General features: G+C 34.5%; 1 protein-coding gene across 1 annotated transcript in view; it reads right to left on the reverse strand.

Annotated features, from left to right (window-relative positions):
* The window catches only part of PKN2 (protein kinase N2), a 161,728-nt gene that overhangs the window by 19,395 nt on the left and 117,508 nt on the right, over positions 1-24,825 (reverse strand). Inside the window, exons 9-18 of the mRNA XM_040232372.1 lie at positions 22,846-22,989; positions 22,447-22,522; positions 21,685-21,859; positions 21,339-21,459; positions 19,156-19,286; positions 18,999-19,074; positions 18,829-18,920; positions 8,512-8,688; positions 2,643-2,705; positions 1,307-1,383 (exon numbers count right to left, since the gene is read on the reverse strand). Of these exons, the coding sequence (XP_040088306.1) occupies positions 1,307-1,383; positions 2,643-2,705; positions 8,512-8,688; positions 18,829-18,920; positions 18,999-19,074; positions 19,156-19,286; positions 21,339-21,459; positions 21,685-21,859; positions 22,447-22,522; positions 22,846-22,989 (1,132 nt within the window). The remainder of the gene's footprint in view (positions 1-1,306; positions 1,384-2,642; positions 2,706-8,511; positions 8,689-18,828; positions 18,921-18,998; positions 19,075-19,155; positions 19,287-21,338; positions 21,460-21,684; positions 21,860-22,446; positions 22,523-22,845; positions 22,990-24,825) is intronic.

Genomic DNA, 24,825 nt, shown 5'->3' on the forward strand with positions numbered 1-24,825 from the left:
TGGTGATTAACTGGATGTGGAAAGTAATGAAGAAGAGACCGTCCGGAACAATTTCACGTTTTCAGACTGGGAGACTGACAGGATTATGGCACCATCAACTGCCAATGAGGCTGAGGACAAGAAACTATCTCTGTTTAGATAGTGATTCAGGTACCTACTGACTGACTGTTCCAGTAAAACTGTCTAGTAAATAGCTGACTATATATGTTTGGAAAGGAAATGATAGATTTGGGAATCATTAGTATATAATTGCTAGCTAAAAACTACCCAAGAATAGCAATGGGCTAAGGCCAGACTCCAAGGAACAAGACCATTTCAGTCAACAGTATCCGATACATGTCCAATACAGAGAGATCCAATAAAAGAAAAAAACTCACTGGATTCAATAATTAGGAGGTCAGTGGGTAAATAATGGACAAAGCTTTACAAAATTCATTCATTCATTTATCCAACTATTTATTAATTAAATACTCACTGAATACTTAAGATGTGCCAAGCACTACAGCATATGGTGGAAAGAAAGCTGAATTAGAAACAAGAAGTACCAGGGTAGAGAGGGAGACAATGTTTCCTACAATACAATGTATTAAATGTACCTATTTACTATATTAGGCACAGTGCCACAAACCGTGGCACTATCTCTAGTTGCCATAATGCTCCTAAACAAGAAGAATTACATTTATTTTATAGCTGAGAAAACAGACTCCATGAGGTTAGAAGTAACTTGTCCAAAGACACAGAGCAAATAAGTGGCAGAGTCAGGATTCAAGGGTGGTGCCTAAGCCCATGCTTTTTACACTTTCTTATGCTACATATGATTCAAATTTTCCCAGTTTAGATATTTATTTACTTCTGTGTACACACACACACATATATATACAGAAAAGATTCTTGAGGCATATGCATTTTTTTCCTATTTAAAATGTTAAAAGTTTTAAGAGGCAGGAGAGGTTTTTAGGCATATGTAATTGAAATTTACTCTACACAATAACAGCAAAGCAAAAACTCTGGTGATTAACCAATGCTTTCTTAGAGTAGTGACAAAATTATTAACCTTACAAAGAGACTCTTATTTTCCATACTGTGATTTCTGAAAACCTAATCTTATTCATGTTCACAGAATAAATTCTTAATAATTGTTACAGATTAGGTTATATGAACAATCTGTAATATCTCAATAAAGCATAAAGTTTAATTTTTAATAAATTAAAAAATACATTTTGCTTTCCATAGACAAACCTGAAAACTTCCAAAGCACAAAGCAATAGTAATTTATTAGAAAAGGCACTTTAAAATATCCAATTACCTTCTTTGCAAAGACCAAAATCAGCAATTTTCACAAAGCCCTCTGTATCTAGCAATAAGTTATCCAATTTCAAATCTCTGTTCAGGATAAAAAAAAAAAAGCAAAATGAAAAAAAAAAATCAATAAAATCAGTAGATAATAAAGTAGAAACATCATTTTAATATGAGTTATACTTTCTCTTTACTAAAAAATGAGTTTTTTCATATTATGGTTTGAGATTTACTATAAATACTATATTTTTTTGGCAAGATTGTTACTTTATAAAATATAATTTCTGACTATTCCCCCATTATGTAGAAAAGTAAGAGAAATGTTTTATCTATTTAAATATATATTTTAAAGCTTAGGAAGAGTTCATGTATCTTTCATGATACCTATACTTTCATATTATTCAAGCTTAATAAATAAATAAGTTAATGGCCATGCCACATGGCATGCAAGATCTCAGTTCCTGTACGAGGGACTGAACTTGGTCTACAGTAGTTAAAGCACTGAATCCAAACCACTAGATCACCAGGGAACTCTTGGACTTGTTTGAATTCCCTACATACCATCCATAAGAAAGAATTGTCAAATGAACAGCATAAATAAGGTATAAGCAAGCAGGTTTAACATTCTAAGAGAATAATTCAAAATAAAGAGGAAGGTATTAAGTCATACTAAATGATTAAAAATTAACTTGAAAATATTTTATTCTTTGAGTAAAATAAGGTCATGAGGAAACTATTACCTTGAAAACATTGTTAGAATTTTGAATAAACTCACCTTTATAGTCTTTTAATTCTGACTGGCCTTCCTACAATTTGTCCGATCTAGAGCAATGCTATTCAAAGTGTTACCCAGAGACGAGTTGCTAGACTATGAAGTATTTCTAACTGGTCTACAATTTGGTAAGGAGTTTGTGCCAGTACATATATCAGCTAATCAGCTATGTCCTCCAGTACACTTCATTAAGCAAAGCTTAATGAAGGAAGCAAAATGGCACAAGCTATTTATCATGAACAAATTTTCAGTAGTAGTATAGAAATTTTCTATAGTGGATCAACTGAATATAAATATTCACCAGGATGAATATTGTTGGTAAATTGTGTTATCATAGGCCAACTTACAATCTGACTTTCTAATTAGGTAATGATCAGAGGACCAGTAACAAAGAAGTTCATCATATAATTATTGTGTTAACTATGTCTTTCAAAATTGGGTTTTAACTTTTTTAGTGGTCACTTACCATATGAAAGAGAAAGTTATGAAGATGGTTAAACACAAACTATTCTTAATCATCTCTAATTCTACTTCATATCAATAAGCAATTAGAAGGTATCAAAATTTTACTTACCTATAAACAATTTTGTGTTCATGTAAATACTGCAACCCAAGAACTACACATGCAGCATAAAATCTGTTTCAAGAATTAAATCAAAGAATTTAAATAAATTACACTGTTTTGAATCCCAGAGTTTATACTTTTATGCTTCAAAGCAGAACTCTAGTTAACTTATTTCACAAATATTTATTTAGTCCTTACTATGTGCCAGACATGTAAGATATGTGCTAAGTGTTTTAAAAATAAGAAAAATACAGTCTCTAAAATGGAAGCCATTAACTTCGTCTGGGTGGGGGTCACTTAAGTCCTCACAGTAGATATTTGATCTAGTTCTTTGGAAACAATCACAATATGCATTATAAAGGCAGAAGGATGTTATAAAAGGTAGAACTTTTCTGGGAGAAATACAGGGCATTTCCCTAAGAGGGAAAGGAATAGCGGTGTACAAGGCATAGCATGTTTGACAACCAATAACAAGTTTGTGGCTGAAATAAATGCTGAGGGAAGAAGCAGTGGAACATGAGGCTGGGAAGACAGCCTGAGATTTAGTTGCAAAAGACCCTGATTGCCATATTGTGCACAAAGGCATACCTTGTTTTACTGCATTTTCACTTTTATTGTGTTTCACAGATAACTCTGTTTTTTTTTTTTTTAGACAAATTGAAGGTTTGTGGCAACCCTGAATGGAAACACAATGGGTGCCATTTTTCCAACAGCATTTGCTCACGGCAAGTCTGTGTGTCACACTTTAGTAATTCTCTCAATATTTCCAACTTTTTCATCACCATTATGTTTGTTACAGTGATCTGTGATCTCTGACATTACTATCACAAATGATAGTTAGCATTTTTTAGCAAAGTATTTCTTAATTGAAGTATGTACATTTTTTAAGAAGACAATGCTATCATACACTTAATAGACTACAGTATTAGTCTATTTTTTAGTATTTTTTAGCAAAGTTGATAGATGATAGTTAGCATTTTTTAGCAAAGTATTTCTTAATTGAGGTATGTACATTTTTTAAAAAGACAATGCTATCATACACTTAACAGACTACAGTATAGTATAAATGCAACTTTTAAATGCACTGAGAAACCAGAAAATTCCCATGACTCACTTTATTATGATATTTGTTTTACTGCAGTGGTCTGGAATTGAACTTGCAATATCTCTGAGGTATGCCTGTACTGAAAATTCTTCTTTTTAGCAATACTGAATCAAACCATTTTAGAGAGCAGAATGATCAGATTTATGTTAGAGAGAAATTTCTTGATAGTAGTGTGAAGGCTGGAGTGCAAGTAGGTAGATATCCAGTGGGATAAGGAACAGAAGGCAATGGCACCCCACTGCAGTACTCTTGCCTGGAAAATCCCATGGATGGAGGAGCCTGGTAGGCTGCAGTCCATGGGGTCACTAAGAGTAGGACACAACTGAGCGACTTCACTTTCACGTTTGACTTTCATGCATTGGAGAAGGAAATGGCAACCCACTCCAGTGTTCTTGCCTGGAGAATCCCAGGGACAGAGGAGCCTGGTAGGCTGCCATCTATGGGGTCGCACAGAGTCGGACACGACTAAAGCGACTTAGCAGCAGCAGCAGCAGCAGCAAGGCTAAAATGATACTACCGATGAAAGATCATTAGAACCAATGTAGTGACCACAAAGAGAATAAGAGATGGATTTAAGAGAAACTTTAAAATGAGCACAACAGGACTTAAGTGTCTCATTAGCTATTAATATAAAGGATGAGAGAGAAGGAAAAGCTGAAAATGATTCTCAAGGTTTCCTTTTTATTATAATGAAGAGGTGAAGAAATACAGAAGTAGCCCAAGTTTTGTGGGGAAAGTGAGTTTGTGTTTGGATATTGACCTCAAATTACCTTGGGACAGGTGAAGACATCTGGAAATTGGCTAAATAGGTTTCGATCTTAGGAAAACTTCATCCAAGCTAGAATACTAACTCTTGAGAGACTGGACCATGTTTGTCTTTTTCAGAGTTCAGCCTAAATGCTGAGCAAAATGCTTGATACACAATAGCCTTAACGAATGAGGAGGTAGGCCAATAAAGAAGGAATTAAAAACTGCAGGGCTGTCTTCAGTGTACAAGGAGACACTTAACAGAATCTTAATTTTACAAGTAATACAAGGATATTTCCTTGATAAAAAACACGTAACTCCCATACCCCAAAGCACAATTTTTCTTTCATACATCTCCATCTCATCCTAACACCACTAGTATCCACTGTTCTTATTAGTTAGGTGATTGTTCTTCAAACTTTTAGAATGCATTTATATGTACATATAGATAATACAGATATCTTTTGTGTTTACTTATTTTTATAAAGATGGAGCCATAATTTTGAGAATTTTAAAATTCAACTATTAATAAATATTTTATTATGCATTAGACCTTAAATAATTATCAGAAGTGAAGTCCATTAAAACAATGTGATTCTAAACTTGCTTAAGGTAGTTTTTTTTTTTTTTTAAAGCAAATTTATTTTGGTGGCAAAACAAAACTGTGAAAATTATAAAAATACCTTGATTTATCTTTTATTTGTAAAAAGATTGTCCCAACAGTTAGAATTAGACATGGAACAACAGACTGGTTCCAAACAGGAAAAGGAGTACGTCAAGGCTGTATATTGTCACCCTGCTTATTTAACTTATATGCAGAGTACATCATGAGAAACGCTGGACTGGAAGAAACACAAGCTGGAATCAAGACTGCCATGAGAAATATCAACAACCTCAGATATGCAGATGACACCACTCTTATGGCAGAAAGTGAAGAGGAACTAAAAAGCCTCTTGATGAAAGTGAAAGAGGACAGTGAAAAAGATGGCTTAAAGCTCAACATTCAGAAAACGAAGATCATGGCATCTGGTCCCATTGATTCATGGGAAATAGATGGGGAAACAGTGGAAACAGTGTCAGACTTTATTTTTTGGGGCTCCAAAATCACTGCAGATGGTGACTGCAGCCATGAAATTAAAAGACACTTACTCCTTGGAAGAAAAGTTATGACCAACCTAGATAGCATATTGAAAAGCAGAGACATTACTTTGCCGACTAAGGTCCATCTAGGACCAAGGCTATGGTTTTTCCATTGGTCATGTATGGATGTGAGAATTGGACTGTGAAGAAAGCAGAGCGCCGAAGAATTGATGCTTTTGAACTGTGGTGTTGGAAAAGACTCTTGAGAGTCCCTTGGAAAGCAAGGAGATCCAACTAGTCCATTCTGAAGGAGATCAGCCCTGGGATTTCTTTGGAAGGAATGATGCTAAAGCTGAAGCTCCAATACTTTGGCCACCTCATGAGAAGAGTTGACTCATTGGAAAAGACTCTGATGCTGGGAGGGATTGGGGGCAGTAGGAGAAGGGGTCGACCGAAGATGAGATGGCTGGATGGGATCACGGACTCGATGGACGTGAGTCTGAGTGAACTCCGGGACTTGGTGACGGACAGGAAGGCCTGGTGTGCTGCGATTCATGGGGTCGCAAAGAGTCAGACACGACTGAGCGACTGAACTGAACTGAACTGAATGATGCTTAGTAAATAACTGAGTACGGGGAGTATTTTCAAATTAAACCTTTAAGATAAATATTTCACAGAAACAGTAAATGAAGTTCTCACAGAGTAACTTATTTAAAATCACATAGCTAGAACACAGCAAGGCTAGGACTTATTTTGATTCCATTGCCTCAAGCAATAAGAATATGTTTGCCTAGTATATGTGAGCCACCCCTCCCCTCGAGGTGTTCCACTAGTACACAGAATAGACATAAGTCATCATTGTGTCCCTTTAGTGAGGGGAAACAGACAATAAAAATTTAAAAAATAAATAAGACAATTTCAGATATAAATAAAGTGGTATGGAGAACATAAAATATAAAACAGAATAGAATGGCCTGATTTAGATATTAGTGATACAGTGATATTTTAGATAAAGTACTCAAGAAAGGACCTTCAAAGAAATGACATTGCAGGTGAGATCTGAATAATTAGAGGGAAGTATTGCAGATATAAAGTACTGCAATGTAGCATTTTATTCTTGTATTTCACTGGGGTTAATTGTTTCATTGGTACTATGTAGTTTGTACTCTCAGAAAGAATAAAAAGTGTGTTAATGCAGAATAGGAATTTATATTTATCTCAAAAAAAAGCATAACAAAACAAAAACAAAGTTTCCACAGCAGTTAGTACAGGGCTAGGCATAGTCTAGATGGCCTGCTTTTAATTTTTAAATATGCAGGGAACAAATTTTTAATAGCTGTCTATTATTTTGTGGCTTTTGCCTCCTTTACTGAAAGCTTCACTATCCACCAGAACTAATGCCCTATTTCTTTATTTGAAATTTGAAAATATGACAGTACTATCTGTTCTGTTATACCTCTAATGGTTATGGTAAGAATCAAATAAAGGGAGGAAAGTAAAAATGTCACACTAATATCAGTTGTCAGAATACAGACAAGAGATAAAAATTTTATAATAAACCCAATAAAGGTTTACTGAGCTTCCCTGTGGTAAAGAATCCTCCTGCCAACTCAGGAGATGCAGGTTCAATTCCTGGGTCAGGAAAATACCTTGGAGAAGGAAATGACAACCCACTCCAGTATTCTTGCCTGGGAAATCACGTGGACAGAGGAGCTTGGTTGGTTACAGTCCATTTGGTCACAAAAGAGTCGGTCTCAACTTAGCGATTAAACAACAACAAAGATTTACTAATCACTGGTTTATGATTTTTATATTTTGGAGGCAGAATTTACATGTTGCAGGTAAGGAAAAAAGAGAATCAAGAATGACTCCTTGTATTTTGGTCTGAACAACTGGTACATGGTATTACCATTTAGTAAGAGAGAAGACTAGAAGAGCAACAGGCTGGGGAGTGGTGGGTGAAGTGCGGGGAAATGGGAAACACCAGGAGTTCATTCTGAGATACTTGAAATACTTATCAGCTACATAAAGGGAAAAGTCAAGTTGGCTGCTGAATGCTATTAGAGTTGTAAGTTTAGGAACGATATAAGGGCTGGAGACATAAATTTGGTAAACACCTGCACATAGAGTATAGCTATTAAGAGTAAATTTTCCTAGGGTCAAATCCCTAGTTCCACACTTAAGAGCTATAAAACAGAGATAACAACAGGTTATGTTTAGTCACAAGTGTTTGCTATTATTTATTCTTCTGCATCTGAATAAGCAAAACTTCCATATAATATCACACTCAAAAACTACAAAAAGGATTATGGTGATAAATTCAAATAATTAACACAGTACCTGACATCCAGTAAGTCTTCAGTGAAATATAAATTTTAAGCAGTATACTCAGTTATTTATTATCATAAATCTGGATTCTACGCCCTTCATTGCAGGTGACATGCATATCAATTTCTTTTATATTTTTTCAGAGATATTTTAAGCATATGCATTAAGTATTTTAATACTTAAGGCATACTATTTTAAACTACCCCTTAAAACGCAAATATAAATATTTCATACAAATATATGATAAGAACTCTTCTACATTTTTTTTTTTACTTAGCAATGTACTTTGAGTATAGTTAATATTTAAAGCCATGGTCCCAGATGGCATTAATTAGGGTAAAATATACTAGAAAAAAAAGAAACTCTACTAAAACAAACCTAAATGGTATATCTAACTTATCAAGTGTGGCTTATGGTAATACATGAAATTTTCAACATGAACAACAGAGAAAAATAGATACATTTATATATGGCAAAAAGGCAAGTAAAGAGTTCTAAGACTCCTTCCTCTATTTTCCACTTGAGGGAAAAAAATAAATCTAAAATTCAGAGAGTTTTCTTCCTTCCCAGAAAGCAATCAGTCATGAAGAAACTCAGAGAAATGTCTAAAATACTCACACAGCTCTTGGTTCAGAAAAGACATCAGTGTGAATGTGCATCATTAGGTCCCCACCGGCAGCATATTCCATTACAAAGCAAACATGCTCTTTGGTTTGGAAACATGCAAAAAGGTTCACCAAAAAGGGATGCCTTACACTGTTCACAGTTTCAAAAATTCTTTTTTCACACATCAGGCTGTAAGAGAAAACATTAAAATATCACTGGTATTTTTTTTTAAGTTCTAGTTGCAAATAATATTATTTAAAAATTACTCAGCTCTTAAAATAAGCAAAGCTCTTAATCATTATGACTTTAAAACCATAAAATATGTCATTTTGCTATAAATGCTCTGAAAATTTGCGCTATGTGATATATAAATAACTTTAATAGAAATATATTAATGAAAACTAAATATGACTACCATGACATAAAATTCACTATTGATAGTATCAGAAAGCAATGGCACCCCACTCCAGCAATCTTGCCTGGAAAATCCCATGGACGGAGGAGCCTGGTGGGCTGCAGTCCCTGGGGTCGCTAGGAGTCAGACACGACTAAGCGACTTCACTTTCATTTTTCACTTTCATGCACTGGAGAAGGAAATGGCAACCCACCCCAGTGTTCTTGCCTGGAGAATCCCAGGGATGGAGGAGCCTGGTGGGCTGCCGTCTCTGGGGTCGCACAGAGTCGGACACGACTGAAGCGACTTAGCAGCAGCAGCAGTATCAGAGTAGCACACATAAGACTAGTGGTAATCATAAAAAAGTCTTAATTGGAAGTGAATTGTGAAAAATTTTCAGGAATTGGTCAGAGTAAGATTTAGCAACCTAAAGCATCATTTTAAAATATAAACTCTGTGATCAAGCTGATTTGAAGGACAGTGTATATTTATAATTCATAAGCTATGGTATCCAAATATTCTATCATATAAAGCTGAGAGGTAAAAATACATTGCATAATATTTTAATTTAGAAGGCTACCTGGAAAATAAAGGAATTTCATGGAGAATTCTATAACATGCTTCAAGGAAGCTCTTGGAGAATGATACAATTTATCTATAAAATCTGTATAGCCATCACAGGTTTTCCCTGTAAGAATTCTTATAAGCTGTTTAAAAGAACAGCAGTCAAACTTATTGACTCTGAAACATTAATTTTGCCTAAATGGCAAGAAGTACCAACCTTCTGTCCCCTGAAAATATTCAGTAAATCAACTTGACTTAAAACTCAAAGCAGACATATATACACTGCTACATTTAAAGTGGATAACCTCTTTGATTTCTTTCATCAGTGTTTTATAATTTTCTATATATAGGTCTTTAGTTTCTTTAGGTAGATATATTCCTAAGTATTTTATTCTTTTCATTTGCAATGGTAAATAGAATTGTTTCCTTAATGTCTTTTTCTACTTTCTCATTATTAGTGTATAGGAATGCAAGGGATTTCTGTGTGTTGATTTTATATCCTGCAACTTTACTATATTCACTGATTAGCTCTAGTAATTTTCTGGTAGAGTCTTTAGGGTTTTCTATGTAGAGGATCATGTCATCTGCAAACAATGAGAGTTTTACTTCTTTTCCAATATGGATTCCATTTCTTTTTCTGCTCTGATTGCTGTGGCCAAAACTTCCAGAACTATGTTGAATAGTAGCGGTGAAAGTGGGCACCCTTGTCTTGTTCCTGACATTAGGGGAAATGCTTTCAATTTTTCACCATTGAGGATAATGTTTGCTGTGGGTTTGTCATATATAGCTTTTATTATGTTGAGGTATGTTCCTTCTATTCCTGCTTTCTGGAGAGTTTTTATCATAAATGGATGTTGAATTATAAAACACTGATGAAAGAAATCAAAGAGGACACTAATAGATGGAGAAATATACCATGTTCATGGATTGGAAGAATCAATATAGTGAAAATGAGTATACTACCCAAAGCAATCTACAGATTCAACGCAATCCCGATCAAGCTACCAGCAGTATTCTTCACAGAGCTAGAACAAATAATTTCACAATTTGTATGGAAATACAAAAAACCTCAAATAGCCAAAGCAATCTTGAGAAAGAAGAATGGAACTGGAGGAATCAACCTGCCTGACTTCAGGCTCTACTACAAAGCCACAGTCATCAAGACAGTATGATACTGGCACAAAGACAGAAATATAGAGCAATGGAACAAAATAGAAAGCCCAGAGATAAATCCACACACCTATGGACCCCTTATCTTTGACAAAGGAGGCAAGAATATACAATGGATTAAAGACAATCTCTTTAACAAGTGGTGCTGGAAAAACTGGTCAACCACTTGTAAAAGAATGAAACCAGAACACTTTCTAACACCATACACAAAAATAAACTCAAAATGGATTAAAGATCTAAATGTACGACCAGAAACTATAAAACTCCTAAAGGAGAACATAGGCAAAACACTCTCCGACATAAATCACAGCAGGATCCTCTATGACCCACCTCCCAGAATACTGGAAATAAAAGCAAAAATAAACAAATGGGACCTAATTAAAATTAAAAGCTTCTGCACAACAAAGGAAACTCTAAGTAAGGTGAAAAGACAGCCTTCAGAATGGGAGAAAATCACAGCAAATGAAGCAACTGACAAATAACTAATCTCAAAAATATACAAGCAACTCCTGCAGCTCAATTCCAGAAAAATAAACGACCCAATCAAAAAATGGGCCAAAGAACTAAACAGCGATTTCTCCAAAGAAGACATACAGATGGCTAACAAACACATGAAAAGATGCTCAACATCACTCATTATCAGAGAAATGCAAATCAAAACCACAATGAGGTACCATTTCATACTAGTCAGAATGGCTGCGATCCAAAGTCTACAAGCAATAAGTGCTGGAGAGGGTGTGGAGAAAAGGGAACCCTCTTACACTGTTGGTGGGAATGCAAACTAGTACAGCCACTATGGAGAGCAGTGTGGAGATTCCTTAAACTGGAAAAACTGCCTTATGACCCAGCAATCCCACTGCCGGGACTTTTTGATAGAGACACGTGTACCCCAATGTTCATCGCAGCACTGTTTATAATAGCCAGGAGATGGAAACAACCTAGATATCCATCAGCAGATGAACGGATAAGAAAGCTGTGGTACATATGCACAATGGAGTATTACTCAGCCATTAAAAAGAATACATTTGAATCAGATCTAATGAGGTGGATGAAACTGGAGCCGATTATACAGAATGAAGTAAGCCAGAAAGAAAAACACCAATCCAGTACACTAACACATACATATGGAATTTAGAAAGATGGTAATGATAACCCTGTATGCGAGACAGCCAAAGAGACACAGATGTATAGAATGGACTTTTGGACTCTGTGGGAGAGGGCGAGGGTGGGATGATTTGGGAGAATGGCATTGAAACATGTATACTATCATGTAAGGAATGAATCGCCAGTCTATGTTCGATACAGGATACAGGATGCTTGGGGCTGGTGCACAGGGATGATCCAGAGAGATGATATGGGGTGGGAGGTGAGAAGGGGGTTCAGGATTGGGAACTCAGGTACCCCCATGGCAGATTCATGTCAATGTATGGCAAAACCAATATAGTATTGTAAAGCAAAATAAAGTAAAAATAAAAATAAAAAAAAGGAAAAAACAAAAGAAAAATAGTTAATTGAAGAATTGAAAAAAAAAATACATAAAGTGGATAACCTACAAGGAACTCTATTCAATACTATGTAATAGCCTAAATGGGAAAAGAATTTGAAAAACAGACACACGTATACATATAACAAAGAAAAAAAAAACCTCAAAGCAGAAGAAAACCAGGTCAAATATTATTCAAATATAATTTTGAATTAACGTTTCAAGGACTGATCAAAATAAATATACAAATTTAATTTTACATTTATGTTTTTAACATAAAATAGGCATTTTTTGGTTTGCTTTTGAGACCAGAATAAAAAACTGCTATTAAAGTTTGTTGAAAAGCATTAATAATGCTTTTATTTTTTAAATTAAAGAATTGTTTAGATTTTGTGTTTATGTGTGTATGTGGTTGTTGATTTCAAAATACCAAACCAAAATTCTAATGTTAGAAGGAGGTAGACTCATTCTCCTTTCTTTGGGATCTCTTAAGAATTAATTTTAAAAAGGTTAATTTAAAAATTAAAGCATTTGTCTGGATATCCAGATATATTGCTATGATTCAAGAAAATTAAAGAGAATTTTAAAACATTTAAAAGTATAACTGTTGTGTAGAAGGAATATGGAATTTTCACTGCTGTTAATATAGTTGTATTCTGAATGATGAACTAAAACACCTCTTCAGTTTTAAATACAGTAAACATAGCTCCTATGAAATAGTGTTTACAGTACATCTAACATGGTCACATTCTAGATGAGCTCTTACCCTCTATTTCATACAGTTTGTTTATAATTTTATATATACTCAGAAAACCCCATTGTAATTGCTTCTAGAGTGTTCGGCTTATGTCTACATACATTTGCAAGGTTTCTAAATGCTACTACAAATTAAGTCACTATTAGAAATAAATTCACAGATGATTTTAAAAAAAAGTTAATAGCTTTGACTTTATCACCATTTAAATGTATTGGGAAATAATGTATAATTGGATAAGATCTGCAAATTAGATTCTAAGACAAGTGATTTACTAGGTCTATCTAAATTGTGGCTAATGAGGATAAAATACACACATGAAATAACAAACTGACAAGATGTTTTGTTGTCAAGCAGACGACAAACATGGCCTCTTCACTGTGTATCACTCACACATGAATTACTAATTCACTATCGGCAAATTACTGATTCTCAACTGGATGGGTAACTAAAGGTTAGACCTGTGTTGAACATATAAATGGTCTAAAGAACTGATAAGAGTGCTCCTTAAAATGGTTTTAATCCCATTCATAGAATTCTTTGATGAGGACTGACAGTATTGATTAGGATTGGATATATATCTTAGGTAAAAGAGGAAAGCTTTTACAGACTCAAACAAGAATAATAATTTTAAGCATATTACAGCACACCAAAAAGCTGCTCCATAAGTCTTTAACTTTTCCCAATTTAATCTAAATTGTATGTTCTCCTTAAAAGTCCATGAAAAACTTGAAACTTTATTCATTTTGTCCAAAACATTTTTCCCTAAATTGTCCTTTCTCCTCTCCATGTTCCCAAATATCTTCCATCTGCCAAAGACCAGCACAATCCAATCTTCTTTACAAGGCCTTACCTAAATCCACCAGGGCACTGTCACTTTGATATTTCCCCTTTTATGAGCTGTGACTGTGTATGTTATCTTTAACTCAAACATATCTAATTTCTTTTATTTGCATAACTAATATATTTATGGTTTATCTCCCATTTTTTGGCATACTTCCTTTAGTACATTATTAGATATGTTAGAAACTTAAAAACTGTATAATAGTTATTTTGGTCAGTGGAAAATTACATCACTAATAAGGCTAATCTTAGGATTAAAGCATATATATGATATATATAAAAAGTCTGGCTAGCTATGTTTTTGTTCTGCAACTGCAAAAATGTACTTCCAAGTCTATTCTGTTGCTTGGAAATTTGAACTGGTACAGAAACTAAGCTGAATGAGGAGGCATAACTGTAACATACATTTAACATTCTTACTTAGGAGTAGGGGAAGATGGCACTCAGAAAGTTCAACTATAGGTAGGTGGAAAATGTGATCTTCGTACATGAATTGCACAACTTTGAAGTTAGTGCATAATTTGTGTAAAGGCAGTAAAAAATGTTCAAACTTCCAGTTATAAGATAAGTAAGTACTAGAGATATAATGTACAATAAATAAAATTAACATTGCTATATGTTATATATGAAAGTTGTTAAGAGAATAATTCATAAGAGTTCTCATAACAAGGAAAAATATATATTTTTCTATTTTTTGAATTTTGTATCTATATGATGCTCACTTAACTTACTGTGATAATCATTTCATGATGTACGTAAATCAAATAATGTTACTATACACCTTAAACTTATACAGTACTGCAGGTTAATTCTGTCTCAATAAAAGTAGCCAAAAACAAAAATAAACTAAAAAACAAAAAATAAGTTGGTTTGGAATTTTCTATAAGGAAAATAGTAAAATTCATACTAGAAAAATAAAATTTAGAAAATAAAACTGACATTAAGAACCATCAAGTACTCCAGAATATCTATTAAAAAACTGCACTTATATGCAATAACATTGAATTCTATGCATCTATTAAAAGAATGAACTGAAAAGTGGATATAGTGGATTTCTGCTTAGTTATTTACTATTCAGACTTTCAAGTTACATTATTTTTAAAAACATGCTGCTCTATTTTCTTATTTTCTAAATTAAGTTTTTTCTTGCCTTCCTTTAATTGTTTTCTTTTTGATGCTTTCCTCAAATTCCTCTAAGAGCGAGTTTTATTTCTCATTCTGAATTTTACATTTCCCTGTTTCTACTGGAGATTATTTTACTTCCATATTACCGAATAAGTGAATTTATAACTGAAGTAAAATGAAGATCACTCATCAACCTTTCACTAAGGCTAGATTAATTCTGAATAAGGTCCGGGAGTAGGTGATGGACAGGAAAGGCTTGTGTGCTTCAGTCCATGGGGTTGCAAAGAGACAGACACTCCTGAGGGATTGAACTGAGATTAATTTTGTTGTTCAATCGCTCCGGTGTGTCAGACTATTTGTGACCCCATGGAACAGCAGCACACCAGGCTTCCCTGTCCTTCACCATCTCCCAGAGCTTGCTCAAACTCATGTCCATTAAGTCAGTGATACCATCCAACCATCTCATTCTCTGTTGTTCCCTTCTCCTACTTTCAATCTTTCCCAGCATCACAGCCTTTCCTAACGAGTCGGCTCTTTGCTTCAGGTGATGAAAGTAATGGAGTGTCACCATCAGTCCTTCCAAGGAATATTCAGGATTGATTTCTTTAGGATTGACTGGTTTGATTGCCTTGCAGTTCAAGGGACTCTCAAGAGTCTTCTCCAACACAACAGTTAAGCATCAATTCTCTGGCACTCAGCCTTCTTTATGGTCCAACTCTTACATCTGTACATGACTATTGGAAAAACCATATCTTTGACTACACGGACCTTTGTTGGCAAAGTGATATCTCTGCTTTTTAATACACTGTCTAGGTTTGCCATAGCTTTTCTTCCAAGGGGCAAGTGTCTTTTAATTTCATGGCTGCAGTCATCATCTGCAGTAATAGGAGCCCAAGAAAATAAAGTCTCTCATGTTTCCATTGTTTCCCTATCTATTTGCCATGAAGTGACAAATGCCATTTGGGACCAGATGCCATGACCTTCGTTTTTTGAAAGTTGAGTTTTAAGCCAGTTTTTTCCCTCTCCTCTTTCACATTTACCAAGAAGCTCTTCAGTTCCTCTTTTCTGAGGTTATTGATATTTCTTCCAGCAATTCTGACTCCAGCTTGTGCTTCATCCAGCCCAGCATTTCGCATGATGTATTCTACATATAAGTTAAATAAGCAGGGTGACAATATACAGCCTCAACATACTCCTTTCCCAATGTGGAACCAGTCCGTTGTTCCATGTCCAGATCTAACTGTTGCTTCTTGTTCTGCATACAGGTTTCTCAGCAGGCAGGTAGGTGGTCTGGTATTCCCATCTCTTGAAGAATTCCCCACAGTTCGTTGTGATCCACACAGTCAAAGGCTTTAGCGTAGTCAATGAAACAGAAGTACATTTTTATCTGGAATTCCCTTGCTTTTTTCTATAATCCAATGAAAAGTAAAGTGAAAGTTGCTCAGTCATGTCCAACTCTGCGACCCCATGGACCATCGAATTCTCCAGGCCAGAAATCTGGAGTGTGTAGCGTTTCCCTTCTCCAGGGGATCTTCCCAACCCAGAGATCGAACCCAGGTCTCCTGCACTGCAGGCGGATTCTTTGCCAGCTGAGCCACAAGGGAAGCCAAAGAACACTGGAGTGGGTAGCCTACTCCTTCTCCAGAGGCTCTTCCTGACCCAGGAATCAAACCAGGGTCTCCTGCATTGCAGGTGGATTCTTTACCAACTGAGCTATGAGGGAAGCCCTAGCTTGCTATGATCCAAAAGATGTTGGTAATTTGATCTCTGTTCCTCTGCCATTCGTAAATCCAGCTTGATGATCTGCCAGTTCTCGGTTTCAATACTGTTGAAGCCTAGCTTGGAGAATTCTGAGCATTACTTTGCTAGCATGTGACATAAGTGCAATTGTGTAGTAATATGAACATTCTTTGGCACTGTCCTACTTTGGGACTGGAATGAAAACTGACCTATTCCAGTCCTGTGGCCACTGTTGAGTTTTTTAAATTTGATGGCATATTGAGTACAGCACTTTAACAGCATCATCTTTTAGGATTTGAAATAGCTCAACTGGAACTCCATCACCTCCACTGGTTTTGTTCATAGTGATGTTTCCTAAGGTACACTTGACTTCACACTCCAGGATGTCTGGCTCTAGGTGAGTGAGCCTACTACTGTGGTTATCTGGGTCATTACGATCGTTTTTTGTATAGTTCTTCTGTGTATTCTTGCCACCTCTTAAAGTAGGGGTAATGTTCAGTTGCTCAGTCGTGTCCGACTCTTTGCAATGCCATGAACTGCAGCACACCAGGCCTCCCTGTCCATCACCAACTCCCGGAGTCCACCCTAACCCATGTCCATTGAATCTGGCTAAAGCTTCATCCTCTGATCCAGACATTGTTCTTTAATAGTAATATTAACATTATTCTATCTATATTTAATTGGAAAGTTTTTTTTCCTACAGAGATGTGGCTCAAAGCAGTAACAATGTGACAGAAAGTTATATAAACCACCGAGTAATTACCACTTTTATATTACTAACTATTATTTTAAGCTATAAATGAATTTACCATTATGGATCTGGAATAAAGCAAATATTCTTCCAGAAAAGAAAAACACCTGACCGTACTATTATTGTAAGTAAAAACAGACTGACAGTGTAATTAAAGGTTTGCTTTAACTACTGATGTAACTGCTAGTATATACTATGGTGTTCAGAATATTTTATAAATATTATGCAAAATCCTGAGTTGTTTTAGATCAAGGAAGAGTTTATTTTGATATAATTGAGGAGTATGATAAACAGATAAAAAATAAATAGGCAAATCCAAAAGGAAAAGATTTACATAAAGGAAATACTCATCTTTTAAGATTGATCCTAATTCTAAGAACTTCCCATACAATGGAAATATTAAAAATAGCAATTTGATATATTATATGGCAATAATCCAATTCAGTAAGGCAAGTATTACCAAAAAATGTATTTTAAAAATATGTGGGTTAACTGAGGCTCAAAGATGTTCAGTGAACTGCCCTGGGATTAAATCATTAATTAAGAAGGAACAATCAGGACTAGAGAATCTTCTCACTCATAATCCCAGGCTGTTTTCATTATAAAGGGCTGTCTTTTATCAACTGATGCTTCCTAGTTCTTCTAAATATCAAATAAATGTCTCTTTCAGTAATAAAATGCATTTTATTATACAACAATTTCCATGTTGAACCACTCCATTAATTTGCCATAGTCTTTATATTCTCTAACCTGATTACAATATTATCCCCAAAGTCCTTACATTTTAATAATCTTATATAAAGATAAATCCATACCAATTTACACACAAAAAGGAAAGATGCTGTGGTCAAAAGCTACCATTTTAAGAGAAATAGAGCAAAAAATAGATATAGGTGTATTTTAAAAAGCAGAAGGAATTAACCACTTAACTGAAGATTACTTGTAAATGACATCTTATTACTTCTGTAGTATGAAATGCAAAATAGCCTCACGCAACCACAGATGTGTAATAGTTCCTAATTCATACAAACATTTCAACATTTCCAAGTATAAAAACTTAATATTAGAATTAGTTTAAAGATTTCACCAACTTTTTTTGGTATTCACCAAGCAGTAAAATGTCACAAGAATGGGAAGCGGGAATTAGAAAGAAAAACAATATTTAATCAATACCCACCTCATGCATTAATTTAGTTTCTTTACTTATTACAGCTGACCCCTGAACAACATGGGGGTTAAATGTGCATAATTTACATTCAGCCCTCTGTATCTGCAGTTCTTCCACATCTATGAATTCACCAACAACAAACTATGCAATATTAGAGCATTTACTAAATGAAAAATATCCATATTAAGTGAACCCATGTAGTTGAAGACCATGTTATTCAACAATCAACTGTATTATTAAAAGAGATAATTTTATCATTTCCATATATGCTGAATACATCAATTTTCGTTGTTATAACTTTAGAAAAGTGTAACAATTTCATTTAAAAAAAACTAACCTGTCTACTTCATCTCGTGCCACAATGTCTCCTTTCTTTAAGGCTTTTATTGCAAACATTTCATTTGTGTGTTTATATTCAGCCAAAAGCACCTAAAATTAGATTAAAATAATCATTTCTCATTTGAATGATTACTCATGCCTACGAAGAAAGAAAATTTAAAAGATTACCTTTCCAAAATGTCCTCTACCCAAGACAGCACAACATCTGAAGTCTTGTAGATTGAATTGAAACATTTGTTGAGATCTGAAAACAGTAATGCCAATTAAAAATAAGGCAAAAGTATGGAACCAAACATGTAAGTAAAGCTGTGGATATATTCTTTACCTTCTGTCCTCAAGTTCATGAATACCACTATACTCTAGGCCTGACTGAGGGATATCAGGCTCATATTCAGATTGAGATTTTGGAAGTATTCTATTTCTGTCATTCTCAGTATCAAAAACAGTTTCTGAATCCTGTAAAATATTAAACGCTCATTAAATCACAGAAACATTCAGAAAACAACTTATTAGGTAAGAATAAAGAAAAAATGTTGTCAATATAAATATGAATGAGAAAATAAAATTCAGATATTATTATTAGATATTCATTTTTATGGTCATTAATTATATATTACTCTTATCTTAAAAATGTAAAAAATGAATAATAAAAACACTAATTTGAAAAGATACAGGAGCTCCAATGTACACAGTAGCACTATTTACAACAGCTAGTTTCATGGAAGCAACCAACCAAAGCGTCCACCAACAGACCATTGGTTTACGAAGATGTGGCACAGACCGATGGCCAACAGGCACATGAAAGGGTATCCTCTAAACTGTTGGTAGGAATGTAAACTGGTGCAGCCACTATAGAAAACGGCACAGAGGTTCCTCAAAAAACTAAAAACACAGTTGCCCTATAATCCAGCAATCCCACTCCTGGGCATATACCGAGACAAATTTCTAATTCAAAAAGATACACGCACCCCTATGTTCTTGCAGCACTATTTACAATAGCCAAGGCATGGAAACAACCTAAATGTCCACTGATAGATGAATGGATAAAGAACATTTGGGGTGTGTGTGTGTGTGTGTATACATACACAGACACACAATGGAATTCCTCAGCCATTAAAAAAGAATGAAATAATGCTGTCTGCACTAACACAGATGGACCTAGAGATTATCATGCCAAAGGAATTAAGTCAGAAAGAGAAAGACAAGTACCACGTGATATCATTTATATGTGGAATCTACAATATGACACAAATGAACATATCTACAAAACAAAGCACTCAAGAAATATAGAGAACAGATTTGTGGTTGTCAAGGGTGACGGGGTTTGGGGGAGGAAAGGATTAGGAATGCGGGATTAGCAGATGTAAACTACTATATACAGGATGGATAAACAGCAAGGTCCTACTATAAAGCATAAGAAATTATATTCAATATCCTGTGATAATTGTAATGGAAAAAAATATATGTATAACTGAGTTACTCTGCTCTACAAAGAAATTAAGCATAACATTGTATATCAACTATACTTCAATAAAATTGTTTTAAAATGTGGTATATGAATATACAATGGAAAATTAATCTCTGCCCACAAAAAGAATGAAATAATGCCCTCTATAGCAATATGGATGGACCTAGAGAATATTACCCTTAGTGAAGTAAGTCAGACAGAGGAAGAAATGGTATATATCACATATGTGAAATCTAAAAAATAATATAAATGAACGTATTTACAAAACGGAAATAGACTCATAGATTTAGAAAATAAAGTTGTAGTTACCAGGAGGAGAAGGAATAGGAGAGGGACAAACTAAGGGTATAGGATTACTAGATACAAACTTCTATAAATAAAATAGATAACAGGATATATTATATGGCACAGGGAATTATACTCATTATCTTCTAAAAAGCTATAATGAAATAGAATCTGAAAAAAATCCTGAATCGCTGTGCTGTATACCTGAAACAGTGTTGTAAATCAATCATATTTCAATGAAAAAATGAATACATTACTTTAATTTTATATGCATTTTCAGGTATCATGTTAACCTAGTTAGAAGATGCACAGTGTCAGGAAATACTTCATCTAATACCAGCCATACTCCCAGGCTCCTAGAATAAGCAACCTATTCCATCTCTAGTGGCTCAAGGGCATCCAGAGGTTTTTATGTTTCACTCACAAGAAACAACTTAAAAGTGCATCTCATTCATTATGATGCTATAGTGTTAGTTGCTCAGTTGTGTCTGACTCTGCAACCCCTTGTAGTCCGGCAGGCTCCTCTGTCCATGAGGATTCTCCAGGCAAGAATACTGCAGTGGGTTGCCATGTCCTCCTCCAGGGGATCTTCCTTACCCAGGGATCCAATCCCAGTCTCCCACACTGCAGGCAGATTCTTTTCCATCTGAGCCACAAGGGAAGCCCAATGATGCTATAGCTGATAAATTACCATGATGCTATAACTGGTAATTTATTTGGTGAAAAGGAATTATACAAGGTTTAAAATGCCTTACCTGTCCTGGTGTATCCAAATCTCTTACAGATTCATCTATTTCACCAAGGGAAGAATCACGTGGTGGGGCTCGAGGAGGCTCAGGTTCAAGATCAAAGTCCAACTTGGTTACTGTGGAATCACTTATAAAAGATAAAGCAATTCACCAAAAGCAGTAATCAAAAGTATACATTTTAAATAGCTTTAAAATTAAAGCAAACAATTTTATTGTTTTTAAAAGTAAGTAGAGCACTAACTTCAAAATACTATTTGGAAAAAATGAGACTTCTAATAGATTCACTGTAATCAATATGTATGAGTGTCACAATAATTATTTTATAAAAGCTTAAAAATGTTAAAACACATACCTAGCTGGAGGTGCTAATTCAGGGTTGCGTACATCAACCACTGGCACCGTAGCAGGCACAGGGGCTTGAGGGCTGAAGGTGCCAGAATGATTTACTGTAGGAATAGCCCTTCTCACAAGTCTTCCCCAAGTGGCGATATTAATATTCATTTGAGGAGCTCTGAGAAAGGTTTTGCCTGTGGATATTGTAAATAAAGAAAACCGAACAAGTAATTTTTAAATATATTACCAAAAGCCATAACTGAAAAATTCATATTCATTGGTTTATAATTTATGAAGAACAAACAGTATTTGTCATTTAAAAAAACAGTTCATAACTATTTGTTATTAAAGGCTAATGCAAAAAAGCAAAATCAGTTTAAAAAATAGATAGGTAGGAATTGCTCATTTAAGTCTAGTAATGATAAGTGGTTAAGGTTGGAAAAAAAAAGAATTCTTATCTTTTAGAGATACTAACTGTCATATTTATGGATGAATCAACATGATGTCTGGGTTCACTTCAAATAAGCTGAGGAAGTTGTGAGTGATGGAACATGGATGAAACAAAATTAGACATGAGTTGACTGTTGTTGAAGCTGAGTGATGTTACATGGCACTAGTCTCTATACATATGTATATGTTTAAAATTTTCCCTAATAAAATTAAGTAAATAATTGAACAAATAAGCAAACCAAAGTTGGGTATCACTTTTTAAATAGTATGTACATTTTAAAATATTTAAGATAACACCGAAACACTTTGTACCTGACTTCTGAGTAATTACCTTGTTGTTTGGAAAAAATTTTCTTTTGTCTTTGGAGTTTTGGTCTTCTTTCAATAACTGGATTAAAAAAGGTAACCTGCAGTGAAGAAAATTTAAGTTGACATGAATACAGCATTCGATTCATGGTTCACGATATTCAGTAAACTTCTAAGTTTTAAAAACTTAAGAGAATCTGAGATATAATTTGGTTCCATCCCCTCATTTTCTAGATGAGATAACAGACCTAGAAAAGAAAAATGATTTGTCTTAGGGTAATATACTATTTAGTGGCAGAGTTGAGCCAAGAATGCAAGTTATCTGTCATTCAGCCTAAATACTCTTCTCACTTCTACACCATGTTGCTTACATATATAATTTCAATTGCAGTTATGCATATTTAAAATAAAATACATTTATTACCTCTGCAAATAAAGTACCCTGTGGTTCCAAATAGAGACACATGCCATGCCGTTGGTTGTCTAAAAAATCTTCTAACCTCAGAAATTTTACAGCACACAGAGATCGCCAATCACGCCAATAAACTGAAATTTCCAGTTCACGTGACTAGAATAATTAAATAAAAAATAAAGAAAACAGGGAAGACATCATTGGACACACATGTGAATAAAATATTACAAAAAGTACAAAATACAAATACAATAAACAAAGATAACATACACAACAGTCACACTATTTTAAAGCGTGCTTAAAAGGAAGAAATTCATATTCTGACACTCCTCAGTTAAGGTATTCCTTTTAGATAAAGCATACATAACTGGGAACTAACAATACAGATGAATGACCACAGAAACTCTTCCCCATCTCACAGCTTCAATTATCTTTTGGATTTTCCTCTTCCAACTGGCATCATTTGTTGTGCTACTGTATAACCTCAGTGTTCACCTCAAAGAACCCATTTCAAACCTTTTTCTTTCTTTCTTATTTATTTATTTGGCTATGTGGCATGTAGGACCTTTCCCGGCCAGGGCCTGAACCTGTGGCCCCTGCGTTGGGAGTGTGGAGTCTTAACCATTGGACAACCAGGGAAGTCCAAACCTTATTATCTCAGTGCAAAATCAGGAAAACATCTGTAAACAGCATTTATTCTCTACTTTCAGTGTGCCACACACTATGCCAAAGAATGTTAGGTCATTTAATCTTGTACAGAATACTACTGAATAACAGGACCAGTGATTACAGGGATCTGCATAGGTCAGCAGCAAACAGAAAACTATAAGTTTTTTACAGAAGAACATTCATTTATTACAATATCAGACAAAGCAAAACAAAAAAGCCACACAAAACCAGGGACAAGTATATTATATCTACATGAGGGAAAACTCTATAGTCATTAAAAATAATGCTTATGTGGAAAAATATATTTAAGGTTTTAACAATCAATTATTAAATACACTTGTAGAACACAGTTTATAATTTGGAGGCGAAGCCATAAATAGACCTCTACATACAAGTCATAATCTACATAGATTTAAATTATAAAGCATGACTTCTCCATTATTTTGTTTTTCAGAATTTTGTGGATCATCCATAGAAAGAGATGTTTTTTCCTTTAGGCTCAACAAAGTAATACACTATTTCTTCCATATAAAAACTTTCAATTTTTGAACTTATGCATTTTATTATCTAAACTCCTAGTATGCATAATAAAATCATTTGACTTACAGAAAATACTTACAAAAAACAACACATGAAAAAAATTAGTCAAGACACAATGTGCTGGAAGGTCTCACAGACAATCAGGAAAAATGACGAGGAAAAGACACCTTGGCAGTGAGCACATGAGCGGAGGACCTCCTACCTCACTGCTTCTTTCTGATATTACTAATGGAGAGAATATTTGTCATGAAAGGGGAAGTATAATTATTTCAAGATCAACAATGGCATTTAGAAGTGGTAAGTATTAATGCTATAATATTCTATTCAAGTTAGAATTTTAAGTATTTTGAAAACAGTTATCTTTGGAACTATAAACTGCATAATTGAGCCAAAGGTTGGTAATTTAGACTACATTATTTTAGACTAGAAATGGAGAAGTCTACTTTCTGTATTCTCCAACAGTGTCAGGGAGGAAAACTTGTTTTGAATCAGGCAAATGAAAGTAGTACTGATGCTGGGAATGGAATTAGTAATACTTAAAAGTTGTTATACTTTTCACACTGTGACTAACACTTTCACTTTCATAATAACATAAACCCTAAGTTACTGATTTAATTTAATTATTTGGAAGAATGAGGCCAGGAGTGTGGATAGTTTAATAGTATGTATTGGCAATTTCTGATAATGCAAAAACAATAAATAGGAATCCCTTGAGAAGTTCTCTACTAATTTTGTCCTCATTCCTACATCTCAGCCTCTCACTCCCACCAGTATCTATAATCT

Source organism: Oryx dammah, unplaced genomic scaffold, assembly GCF_014754425.2.
Source record: "Oryx dammah isolate SB20612 unplaced genomic scaffold, SCBI_Odam_1.1 HiC_scaffold_28, whole genome shotgun sequence".
Taxonomy (NCBI): domain Eukaryota; kingdom Metazoa; phylum Chordata; class Mammalia; order Artiodactyla; family Bovidae; genus Oryx; species Oryx dammah.